The sequence below is a fragment of the Cynocephalus volans genome, chromosome 9 (assembly GCF_027409185.1).
Source record: "Cynocephalus volans isolate mCynVol1 chromosome 9, mCynVol1.pri, whole genome shotgun sequence".
Lineage (NCBI taxonomy): Eukaryota > Metazoa > Chordata > Mammalia > Dermoptera > Cynocephalidae > Cynocephalus > Cynocephalus volans.
The window spans coordinates 76,344,450-76,358,008 of record NC_084468.1 but is presented as its reverse complement, the minus strand read 5'-3'; the positions used below and the strand labels follow the sequence as shown (position 1 = coordinate 76,358,008).

Sequence of the window (13,559 nt, the reverse complement as noted above, 5' to 3'; positions counted from 1 at the left end):
TTGAGCATTTCTTCCAAGTACCTGTTGTCTGAGTCCTGTATCTCATTGAGTTTCCTTAAGATTGTTGCTCAGAATTCCTTTTCAGTCCTTTCAAGGGTTTCCTGCCCTATGGGGACTGGTACTTGAGAATTACTGTATTCCTTTGGTGATGTCATATTTTCTTGGTTTTTCATATTTCTAGTATCTCTATGTTGATGTCTGGTCATCTGGTAGAGTGCTTGCTTCTTCTATTACTCTAGAGTGGGCTTTGAGGAGACTTCCTCTTCTTTTTGGAGTCTCCGCTGTTGACTCTCCTGGTATCAATGCAGTTGAGTAGGTGGCAAGCCACCTGCACAGTGGCTGTGGCTGCTTCTGTAGCAGCAAGCCACCCTTGCAGCAGCAGTGGCTGTGGTGGACCACCCACGTGAAGTGTTTTTGGCATGCTCCTGCCTTCTGCCGGGCTAGGGGTGCTGCTCACAGCTCCTGCCTAGGACCCGAGGCATGCTCCTGCCTTCTGCCAGGCAGTGGGGTCACCTACTGCTCCTGCCCTGGGGATTAAATTTTCAACACATGAGTTTTAGAGGGGAGAAAAACATTCAAATCAAAGCAAAGTCCTTCATCAGATAAATGATTTGCAAAACATTCACCCAAGTTTTGGCTTGTCTTTTCATTCTCTTAACAGTGGCTTTCCAAGAGCTGAAGTTTTTAATTTTAATGATGTTCTACTTATCAATCTGTTGGTCACAAAGACTTTTCTCCTTTGTTTCTAGATGTTTTATAGCTTACATTTTATATTTAAGTCTGTGGTCTTTTTAAAGTTTGCTTCTGTCTGGGGTGAAAAGTATGGATCAAAGGATTTAAAAAAATTTTTTTTTGCACATAAATAATCTATTGTTCCAGCACCATTTGTTGAAAAGACTGTCATTTCTCCATTGAATTGTCTTGCACTTTCAAAAGTCAGTTGTCCATGAATATGTGGTCTATTTATGTACTCTCTATTCTGTTGCATTGATCTAGTCATCCATCTCGACACCAATACCACACTCACTCTCTTGATTTGTGCAGCTTTATAAGCCATAATTAGGTGGTATTAGTTGTTTTGACTATTCTTCATCCTTTGCATTACCTTATAATGACTGTCAATAGCTTGTCAACATCTACAAAAAGCCTCCTGGGATTTTGATTAGGATTGTGCTCAATCTATATAGATCATTTTGGGGAAAACTGACACCTTAACAATATTGGGTCATCTGGTCCATGAAAACTGTATATATATCTCTGTTGACTTAGGTATTAATTTTGGGGGGTTTTTTTTGTTTTTAGTGTACAAGTCTTTTGCACTTTTGCTAGATTTATCCTTAAGTACTTTCATATTTTCAGGCATGACCACACTGGTTTTAGCTCTCTCCTACTGTTGGTTTCAGATTCTGAGCAGGTAAGGTGGCTTCTCCTCAATACAATTATTACAAAGTAGCAAGCAAAATTACTCAGGATATAGAGAAAGATGCTAAAATTTTACCTTATGCTTTTGGTCTCTCCCTCCTCATTGCCAATTATACAGCCTCCCCCAAGAATGAGAGCCACAATTTTCCTGGACATGTTCTCCCAGTGAGTTCACCTATCTTTTTTTTTTCCCCCTGAGATGAAAGGAATTTTATGTGGCAAATAGCCAAGAAAGCCTGACCTGAAAGACAGGATTTTCCCAAGGGTCCCCTACACTCAGCTATGGTGACTGAATTAAAGTATGTAACAGTATAGCCAGGGAGAAAGTGATGGAACTTTTTGAAAATGGCCATTCACTAAGCTAAGCAACAAAAATGGAGGAAATAGTAAAGTTTCAAAAAATAAAATAGAAGAAAAAATTCCCTAGTAATTAAAATGTACACTTAAAGATATTGAATATCAAATGTTTAAATAGTAAAACCCTCAATTGCAGCCAAAATGATATAAAGGTGTTACAAGAAAGGTCATGGCTTTTGTATTTCTGCTAAATACATCTGAATTTTCTTCTAAAAATCTATTCAAGTATTCATTCTTTCATTTGTGTAATATTTAAAGAATATCTATTTTGTATAAGGGTCTTTTCTGGGCATTTGTCACAAAGGGTTGAACAAAACAGACGAAGCCCCTGTCTTCACGGTGAAGCAAGCAGAGGATGCTGGTCAGACTCACTGACAATCACAACTGGTACCTGAATCTCGTTCTGTGAGATGGATTTAGTTATTTCAATAAATCCTCCTATTGCCTTCACAAAATACCAAGACAAAGGCTATCTTCATGAAGTAGGATGGACAGACTTAAACGGTCAAGATTCTTATGTCTATAGTAGACAAAACTAGATAAGCATCCTCAACAAAAAAGTAATGGATAGACATTAATACAATGAACACTTGGTCAGCTCTCATGCACAACATGCGAACCCTTGGTTACTTTAATTGTTACCTAAGGGAAATCCATCCAGAATGGCTTAAATTTTAAAGAGTGAGATTGGAAAAAGTCTCCAAAAGTTTTCCCATGGAATTTATAGTTTAAAAAGATGCAACTGGCCAGAGATGCCTTTAACTATACATCCAAGTAAAGTATTTTTTAAATGCTACAGACACACTTGTTCTCTAAAATATACTTATTTTTTTAGGGCTTACTGTAGTGATCCCTATCACTCAGTTCAGTATAAGAAACAAAACCTCTCTAGGCATTTCAGGAGAAAGATAATTCAGGGAAACAGATACTTATAAAATCTTTGGAAGGGCTGTAAAAATGGAAGTCAGGAGGCTATCACAGAATTTGGCTTCAAGGTCACACCACCTCAGGTCAAGAGCTGCTGTTGCTACTGATACTCACTGCTAACACTGTCACAGCCGCCATGCACCAACAAAGCCAGTGTATACACAGTGGAACAGCAGTCCAGCTGCTGCCAGCATCATATCCGCTGATGCCTCCTCTTCCACTGCCTGCAGCCCCACCAGCACCACAGAAAGATGGCCATCTGCTTCCCTGTCACATTCCACATCTCTTGCAAACGCAGTGCATCCTTTTGGCAGAACCTAATTCACATACAGAGCCCTAGCTGTCAAGGGGTCCTGGGAAATGTAGCTTTTACATCTCCAACCTCTGAACAGGAGGAGGTTGAAAGGGAGGTTGATTGCCAATCCAATTATTCAAGCTCAGATAAAAATTGATTTTGAGCCAATATTCACTGTCCCCCTTCCTCCACCTGAAACAAAACTCAGGAATATTATGCTATATTGACATAGATAGATAAATGATCTTTTTTACAAACATATCAAAGTGTCTTTGAATTGAACATGAGCTAGGAAAATGGTCAAGTCAGATATATTTAAGATGCATTTTTACTTTCCACATAGAACAATATTAGCTACTATTGCCCTGACTCCATTAGAAGTCTTGCTGTGTATATCCTTCATAAAATCTAGATTTGACTTTTAACATGACTTTAAATTAGTCCCATTGTCTTCATTAATGTCAGCCCTCAGTCCACCCTTACCTTCAGTCCTTCCTTAATGCCCTCTTACCCCTTCCACTACTTTTAATTCACTATGCTTCAATCAGTAAGGAATGTGTTTGACTGTGAGCAACAGACTTTACCTTAGTACCTTAAACATGCAAAATATTAGTTTTTCTCATATCAGAAGATGTTCAGATTTAGACAGTTTCTGATAATTAAGGTTAAGAATTTTAGGGACAAGGTTTCTGCTCTTCTTGGACTTTTCCCTGATGGTCTGAAGAATAGGTGCTGAAGCTCTGTCATGCCTATGTTCCAGGAAGGAAGAACAAAGAAAAAAGGTCCCTGCTAGTTGAAAAGATTCCCTTAAACTTCTTCAGACATGTCCCCCAATGACTTTCACATACCATTGCCACCTGTCCCTACGTTCAAGAGAGGTTAGGAAATGTGTGTTTTTAACCAGGCACAATGCCACTCCTACCATACAGCGGATCTGCAGCTAAAGAAGGTGAGAATAGAGATTAGACAATTACAGTCTTTTAAAAAATACTTCTAAGCTAAAGGGTCTCCCTTCAGGCCAAATCATGCAAATATTTGTGTCAGACACACAGCCTAATCTATATCACCTTATGTGCAATGACAGCAATTCTAAAAGACCAGTTAAACAAATCAAATAGTGAACAAAACTTTAATGTTAATTTTTGAGTTACTAATCTTATTTTTGAAAATATTTCCAAAAAAGAGGTAGAGTATGTCTTAGGGTCAGCCAAACCCTCTGTTGCTGTTGATGGCTACTTGAAGCGCTTCTTCCACTCTTTCCATTGTAGAATATTTAGGGAGGTAGAGAACACTAAAACATGTCTGTGCTCTCATGGGATCTTTTTCACTCAAATATTCAGGACAGCGAAACGTTATTTGCATATTCTTTAAACCTTTCATGTGTATTCTGTCAGTTCCTGTAAGAAACACTAAAAAGAAGAAGAAAATTGGGTGACCTATTTCACACAGGGAACAAAATCTCTTACAGAGAGAAAATAGGTTTGTTCAGAAACTTTATCGCAGGCCCACATGCAGAGTCCCACATTAGACAGTGCACTGAGATCATATATTAGGACAAAGTATGACACATAGTCACTGTCCTCAAGCAGCTTAAAGTCTAGTTGGGAATATTAGGCTCTTGTGCAGAAAAAGACAAATAGCAAGAGAAAATTCGTAAGGTATAAGATAGCTAAAGAAGGTATCACAGAGTTAAGTGTCTCCTAAGTGTAAATGCTGTGATTTAGAGCAAGGAGAAAAAGCCAGGCTGGGATGACTGGGAAGACTTCCAAGGGTTCAGAATTATGCCAGACCCTTAAGGAGGGAAAGGTCTGGAGAGGCAACAAGGAGGGGGGTGAGGTTCAAAGCAGGGAAGGAGCTTTAGAGAAAGCCAGGAGGTAGAAAGGTGAGCTCAGGAGTGTACAGATGCTGGCTGGAACAAAGATTTCCCCTAAGAGTAAGGACTGTAAAGGTAGGTTGGGCTTCTATATAAGTCTGAATATCTTCTAACACATATGTGTTATCCACAAAAATAAGAATAAGATAAATCTTTCTCAAAAATAAATAAGAAAATAGATTAAGAAAATGAGAAAATCATTAAGCCAGTCTCAGGAAAACCACCAGATAAGCATAAAACTGGAGATCAAAATCTGGAAGGTGAGGTAAAACAGACTTGGAGACACAGTAAAATAGCTTGTGCATAATAATAGTAAATATAGCAATAATATAGCAATAATAAAAATTAGTCAGATAAAATATCTTGGCTAATTCTAACAGGACAGGATAACTGAATCATGACAGGGACTACAGAAAGAGGGTTCAATATTTAGCTTGGATGAAGAAAAAAAAATTTTAAAGCAATAAAGAAGGGATGAAACCAAAGGGAAAAATATCACCTATATTAACATTTATCTTTTGATGTTGGGACATAGGAGACACTCAACTAGACTAGCAGTGGCTCTAACACGTAATATGATTTGTTGTAAATGGTACCCATCATAAAAAAGATTTTTATCCCATTAAAAAGATATAACATTATAAATTGATTCCTTGATATAATACTTACCAAGGAATTTTTTCTTTTCCTCCAGAGTCAATTTGTGTAAAGCCTTCCAAAACATCACTATGGTGGGATGTGAATTACTGTATTCTTGACCATAATGAGCATTCTAGAGAAAAGGTTAAAAAAAAAAAAAAAGAAAAAAAAAATTATTCAGGAAATAAGAAGGAAAATTGAATTCAATCAACTTAGCCTTTATGATGTACCTTTTCAAATGTCTCCCAGTCATAATCTGTATTTCCAATAATCACATCCTTCAGTTCTTCAGCATGAAAAAGTTTTATAAGCTCCTTGTCACACACTTTATAAAACCCTCTCTGAAATTCTTCATAAAGCGCCTTTACAGAGATGTTGAAGATGTAATCGACACACTTAGAAACATAGTCTCTCCTTTAATAAAACAGAAAATTACTTTTGCTTACTGCAATACCCTGAACAAAATGGTTGAGGGATAAAAATAAAAGCTAGAACACGGAACAGTTATTAAGTGCTTACCATGTGCTATGGACTGTTACAGTCACTTTTTATATATTATTTACTTTAATGTTCATAACAGTTCTCTGAGGCAGATTCTTGAATATTATGAACATTTTAGTGAAGAAGAAACAGAGACATAGTGAAGTTAAGAGATTGCTCAAGGTCACACAGTTAAGAGAATCAACACTTACCTTAGGACAACAAAAGTTTGGAATAAAACCTGAACTGCTAACAGTGACTAATCTCTGGGGAATGAGCCTGGGAGATGGGGAAAATCCCATGTTTTATTTTATGTCTTATGAACTATCTGAATTGCACAGTAAGCAAATAATATTACTGGTGGTTAAATACAAATAAATAGGGGATTTCCACTTCTAGTTAGGATGAAGTAGCTTATAACAAACAGGCTTCCACTGAGAACTAGAAAATCCAGATGAAATACAAAAACATCTGGTTCATGGCTCCCAAATCCGGAGCAAGAACAAGAGGCCAACACTGAAGAGAAGGGAAGCTCACTGAAGTCAGCCCAGCAATTTGCTTGCTGTTTTTCCCTTTGAGACCTTTGTGTATTCTTGATGAAGGGAAAGAAGTAAGACAAAAAGTAGCTGTTAAAAGTCAGAGAAACCAGGACGGGCCCGTGGCACACTCGGGAAAGTGCGGCGCTGGGAGCGCAGTGACGCTCCCGCCCCGGGTTCGAATCCTATATAGGAATGGCCGTTGTACTCACTGGCTGAGGGCCGGTCACGAAAAAAAGACAAAAAAAAAAAAAAAAAAAGAGAAACCAGTAAATGTTTCAGCAATTTAATGGGGCTGAGCAGAAAAATTGAGTTTAGGGCTACCAAAGTAACATTAGGACTTAAGAGGCTGAGGGTTCTGTGAACAGGGAGATATCAGAGAAGGCAGTCCAGCACTCAGCAGTTTTCCCCATGAGGGATCTGCTAAATTCTTAAGCTATGCAAGGAAGAGGCAAAGGAGCTAAGGATAAAGCCACTGAAAAACTAAGCAAAATTTAACAGTCCCATGATGCTGAGAAAACAAAAACTGGAATTCAGGATCCACCAAGGAAAAGGGGTCCTAATAAATACTGTAGGTTTGACTGATCCTTGTTACTCTAGCTGCCCACCAGAGGAGGGTGAATCCTCTCCGGAAGATAGCAGCATCATTCAGAACCTTCATGATGTTGTTATACAAAAAGTCTAACATTCAAACAAATGACCAGATATACTATAAAAGGGGACAAAGAGAAAATTCAGACAAAAGAGACAAGCCTAATGATGACCAAAATACAGGAGACATTAGACATGGGCTTTAATATAAGTGTGATAAATATGTTCAGGACAAAAATAGCAATATAGAAAATTTCATGAGAAAACTGAAGAACAGCTAAACAAACAGATATTCTATATTCATGGATTGAAAGACTAAATATTTTTAAATGTCAACTATCCTCAAATCGATCTGAAAATTTTATTCACTCACTATTCGAAATCCCAACAGGTTTGTGTGTATGTATGTGTGAAAACTGGAAACTTGATATTAAAATTTGAATTGAAATGCAAAGGGACACGGACAGCCAAAACAATGTGAAAGAAGAAAGCTGGAAGACTTAACCAGATTTCAAAACTACCAGTATTTACACATTGAGGTACTGGCACAAGAACAGCCTGATGGAATAGAAAAGAGAATTGGAAACAAGAATACGGTCATTTTTCAAAAAAGAAAAAAATGACACACAAAATAACAAAAGGATGGTCCTTTCAATAAGTGATGCTAGATCAAATGGATATTCATACATGAGAAAAAAATGAACCTTGACCCTTATGCCTCAAATCTTACTAAAAAATCAATTACAGGTGGAGGACTATAAATTTAAATGTGAGAAGTAAAACAGCTATGTTTCTAGAAAATAATACAGGAAAATACAGGAAGAAAATACAGGAAAAATGCTCATGGTCTTGGAATAGGGAAGGATTTCTTTTTTAAATAGCAGATAAAAAACCCCACACTATTAAGGAAAATGTTGATAAAGTGGTATATTGCAATTACAAATTTTGGTTCATCAAAAGACACATTAAAAGAGTGAAAAGGCAAGCCACAGTATAGGAGAAAATATCTGCAGTACATACATATATCCAACAGAGGACTTGTATCTAGAACTCTCATAAACCAATAAGAAAAAGAACCCAATAGAAAAACAAACTAAAGATGAGTATTTCTCAAAAAAGGATATCCAAATGGCCAATAAGTATATAAGGTACTCAACATTAGTCATCAGAGAAGTGCAAATTAAAACCACAATGAAATACTACTACATATCATCAGAATGGCTAATTTTAAAAAGACTAACAACACCAAGTATTAGAGAGGATATAGAGCAATTAGAATTCTCACACGCTGCTGATGGAAATGTCTCCATTTTTGATGTTTGCTTACTGACACTTTCAGGTCCCACTCCTCCCTCCCCTGCCCCCCCACATATACATAACTGGATAGGTAAGCCCATAAACTCTCTCCCTTGACACCAGTGGGGAGGCTTAAATCACGCAAGCTCTGGACCACATGGCAAACCTCACCCTGGCCCATGCCTGAACCACCATAAAAACCAAAGCCACCTGCCTCTTCCTTTATTTATGCCAAACAGACCAGCTTGGGTGCCTGCCCAGATCTCCCCAGAAATTCTCATTATGTGAGTAATAAGTATTTTCATACTCTGGTATACATGTGGCATCATCAATACCAACATTCAAACCAATTTTGGGTGGGAGGATTGACCCTTCTCTGTATGGGGCAACAAGATACCCAGCAATTCTTCTCCCAGTGATAAGCCAACAGAAATCCCTGCATATAAACAACAAAAAACATGTGCAAGAATGTTCACAGGAGCATTATTCATAATATCTCAAGATTTAAAACACATTATGTCCAGCAATAATTCTATAGATAAATAAACTGATATATTCATACAATATACAACTATATAGCTAGATATGTTCTATTTCTGATCTAATTACACAGGTGAATTTACTTTGCGAAATTTATTGAGCTGTACACGATTTGTGCAATTTTCTACATATATGTTATACTTCAATATAGACTTTAAAAAAAAAAATTAAGAAATCAAAATAAAAGATTTGGCATAGGTCAGAATGCTCACTAGAGATCTCTTTGCCACTTTGACAAATTATCAAGGGAATGTCCTATCATCACAAGATCTATGGCTTTAAATGGCACCCCATAAAAGTGTTAAGAAGTTAAAATACCACAGTAAGTTCTTCAACAAATACCATGTGCCTGCCATGTACAAGGCACCACTGTAGACTACTCTAGGTACTGGATATATAGTGGTAAAGAATGCAGACCAAGTGTCTGTCATATAGCTTTCATTAAAGTGGAGGAAACATAGGAAAATAAATAAGCAAATAAGTCCTAAAGGTAGGTAACATGAGATATGAAAAAGAAAAATTACAGCAGAGTAAGGGGATAAAGAGGGATAGAGGGTAGTTGTATAATTTTAGACAAGATGAGAAGGGAAGGACTCTCTGAGAAAGCCATTTCCATTCCTTACCACAAAATAATCTCCATGATGGGTATGTCTATATGCATACACACAACACATGCCAATTTCTCTGCCTAACTGAAAAATTACTAATGAGAATGAAAAATTATAAGAACTAAAAGGAATCTGTAAGTCCAGTGAAATAAATATAGTGTACATACAAACCAAAAATTTCATCTCTTTGTACCTACTTGTTAGTCTGGTCGACAATAATGCAACTTCCATTGGGAATTAAGTCTACATCATTTCTGTCCCAATGCACCTGTAACCACAAAGGAACCAAAATAATTCTGAACAATCTATCATCAACAAAAACACTTTGGAGCATACCCTTTTCCTAAAGAATTTGTAAAAATGTACATTTTTGTCACAAAAACTAGCAAGAAATGTACAAACAAAAAATTACCACCCTATCATGCAGAACAAAAAATGAATTTTTTTCAAAACTTGAATTATCTTAACTGATCATATTAAACAAATTAACTGAAAAATTGCCACATCTCAGTATTCACTTTATACAGTGTGGACCCAGTGTGACAGATCTGCATAAATGGCCACACTTTCCTCCCATCCTGGTTCTCACAGCCCTTTGCAATGTGACTTTGTAACACCTCCCATAAAATGGGCAATACATATCTCCTGTCCTTGAATCTAGGCATGGCCACGTGAAGTGCTCTGGCCAATGGGATCTGACAAAGAAAGCTGAAAAGCTTGCATGTTGGAGCTTGCCATCTGTTCCTACTCTCTGTAACCCTAAGAGAACCATGTGGAGAAACCTCAGCTAGCCTACTTATTGGAGGATGAGAGATCATGTGGAACAGAGACAAGCTGTTTCAGCTGACATCCCATAAACCAACAAGCCTGTCAATGACCAAGTATTTGAGTAAGGTCCATGTAGACCATCCAGCCCAGCCAAATTGGCTGAGTCCAAAAACCTATAGGATCATGTTTGTTGTTTTAAGCCACTAAGTTTTGGGGTTGGTTGTTAGTAAAATCTAACTGATGCGCTCAATTCATTTTTCACTAGCTTGATTCAGAAGATTTTTTAGAAAAAAAAGTAAAGAGTGACATGTTTAGGTAATTATGTAGAGGATTAATCAGATTAAGGCTGATCTGTTACCTGGTTTTTATTGTTACTCACATTAAAATGGATATAAAATACTTCTACAAAGTCTTCATCTTCATCATCCAGAAGTGTTTGCAAATTCCTAAAGAACAAATAATTTTGTTTTTAAAGGGCAATAATCATGATCACTATATACACCATCTAAAATAAATGTCAAGTACACAGCTGTTGTGAAGGTAGGAGGTCAGTTCACAGCACCTATTTTTCTGAGTAATGATAGTCTGAACAGGGCCAGACCACAACTCAAAGTGTGAGTTTAGAAAATTTATCTGCAATTCTGCAGGCTCCCCTCCTGATTCACAGCTCTTTTCTCTCAACCCTAATTTCCTTTAGCCAGTGACTGTAGGTTTCTCTTCAGAAAATGATTTGATAATGTTTATTGATACTGAAACTCATTCAAACTGGTGTTACCTTTATTTAAGCTTTTGAACTTTACTTACAGAACAAATAATAAGTCTCCTATTAAATGTCAGGTATCACTTAGGAAATCTGAGGAGCGGGTAGTCAAAGGACCTTCTCTGTACCTCTTGTCCCAATATCATTAAGCTTAAGAAAGAAATGAAATTTGACTACCTTAATTGTTTCAAGGCATCTGTAAAAATAGAGGTTATGTCAAAATAGATTACTTAGTAGCCAATTTTTTATATTTCCATCCTGGTACCCTATAATGCTTTACACATTCTTTTAAAGTAACATGTCTTATACTTTATTGTTTGCTCATTCACTCATTTATTTAGTCAACAAACATTTAAGCTGCACCTAATGTGGCAGGCATAGGAGAGGTAAAGTTGAGACTGAGACATTGCTGCCAATAAACCCTGAGACTAGTGGGTGGAATATGCTGAGCAAAGTCTCACCTATAGTACCGTGAGATATGTGCAGCCAGAGAAGTAAATGATACAGGTGTAGCTTGAAAGAACTTGGTTAACTCTTTTGGAAAGAATACATGTCACTAGGAAAGCTCTCTGGGAGGAAGTGGAATCTAAGTTGACTTTTTTTCCCCATTGGATTTTTTATTACTGTACTGTGATATTTGTGATATAACGGACCATGTTTTCTTCACTGTACTACTGTTGAACATGAAAATATTATTGGAGAGTATGTATTTAAATTTTATCTAAATATTATATAGGATCCTGAAAAAGAAACTCTGCTTACTTACTTTCCCAAAACAGGACTGAGTTCTTTTAAGTCTTCCAATGATGGCATTTGGTCCAAAAGTTTCTTAAACAGCGCCAGTGGGAAGGGGATGTTGGCAACATTGCAATTAAATAGAGAAAGTCCACAGAGAACCCCAAAGAAGAAATATCTCTTCTCCTCAAATTTAGGCTGAAAAAAGAAAAAAATCTTAAAAGTATTATAAATTTGTATTAGTACAATGGAGTATTTATATTAGGTAAACCTTTTTTCCTCTTTCACAAAATCAAATCACAAGTTAAGGCCAAGAAAGCCAAAGATATGAATAGTCAGTTGGTTAGAGCACAGTGTTGTAACACTGAGGTCAAGGGTTCAGATCCCTGTACTGGCCAGCTGCCCAAAAAAAAAAAAAAGAAAGAATATTTAGAATTTATATTTGGTCATTAAGTCAATCTAAATCCCTGCCATAGTTTTGGTTACTAAAAGCACAACAGGAATAGAAATACATTAGGTTCAGTAATCCTTACAAACTACAGTTTTCATAATGTCTTTCCATAATGGCCTTTGTCTTCAAGTTAATCAGGAAAAATAGAACTGAAACAAAGAATGAGTGCCTGGAAAAGGAAGGGTTCATTTTTATCCAGATACTCTATAAATCATCAAAAAATATATTGCTTGAGTTCTCCTGTGAACAGACATGGGAACCCAGGGAAATGGGACTATACTTTAAACAATCACCTTATTAGAATTGAAGATAATCTCCATAATTACATCAATAACTCCTCTCTTAATATGAAACAGTCTAGATAGCCTAATTTTCTATGGTATATGATATACTTTTTCTGTCACAAAATACCATAAGCAAAGAAACGAGAACTTACCCTGACAGGAAACCACATGTAGGAAGCCTCTTCGGGATATGTGAACATCCCATATTCTGGCCGGGTCATCTCTTCAAACAGACAGCAGAAGAACTCTGTTCTGACTCCTCCAAAATCATAACCAATTTCTCCACTAAATGAAACCTGAGGAAACAGAGCAAACAATGCATTACTTCCAGGGCTCTATATTGCTATGTATACAGTCTCACTTAATAATAGTAATAGCTAACATTAATTGTGGGCCCAAGTATTTGGTAGGCATTGTGGTGAGCCTCTTACTCGTATTATCATATTTAATATCCCCATTAATTCTGTGAGGCTACTGAGGCCTTGAGAACTTAAATAACTTTCCCAAATTAACACAACAGCTAGGTGGTACAGTCTAGATTTAATCCTATGTATGTCTGTCAAACTGCAGTTACTGAATTGAACTCAACTGGCATCCCTTTTGTAGTCATTGGGTCCATTAAGTATAATAACAAAAAAAAAATCATAAATGTCAGGATTTTTAAAAAACTGGAAAAACCAGAGCATGCATAAGGTTTACATTGACTTGGCTGTTTGCTCCTTAAGGAGGTAGCATCCTCACTGTTAACACCAACCCTTCTCCAAGATGCTTCCATCATATTCCATCTTTGCTTCTTCAGTTACCACCCCCCCCCATTCCTGCCCTTCCTTCTTGGAATCCTTCATTGTAGTTTACAAATGTGTTAAGGTCTCCCTTATCCTTAAAAGAAAAAAAAAAACACCCCAACACATTGAGTCCAATACAGACACTAGTGGTTACTTCTACTCTAGGTTGCCACACTTCAGAGAATGTACACCAACTTCCAAAGCCATTCTCT

At 36.9% G+C, this 13,559-nt stretch overlaps 1 protein-coding gene across 1 annotated transcript in view; it reads right to left on the bottom strand.

Moving 5' to 3' along the window:
* Positions 1–4,191: 4,191 nt before the first annotated feature.
* The window catches only part of HERC5 (HECT and RLD domain containing E3 ubiquitin protein ligase 5), a 40,106-nt gene continuing 30,738 nt past the window's right edge, over positions 4,192–13,559 (bottom strand). The window contains exons 17-23 of the mRNA XM_063107669.1: positions 12,715–12,858; positions 11,859–12,025; positions 10,712–10,778; positions 9,762–9,832; positions 5,744–5,927; positions 5,544–5,646; positions 4,192–4,410 (exon numbers count right to left, since the gene is read on the bottom strand). Coding sequence (XP_062963739.1) covers positions 4,205–4,410; positions 5,544–5,646; positions 5,744–5,927; positions 9,762–9,832; positions 10,712–10,778; positions 11,859–12,025; positions 12,715–12,858 — 942 coding nt within the window. The 3' untranslated portion in view covers positions 4,192–4,204. The remainder of the gene's footprint in view (positions 4,411–5,543; positions 5,647–5,743; positions 5,928–9,761; positions 9,833–10,711; positions 10,779–11,858; positions 12,026–12,714; positions 12,859–13,559) is intronic.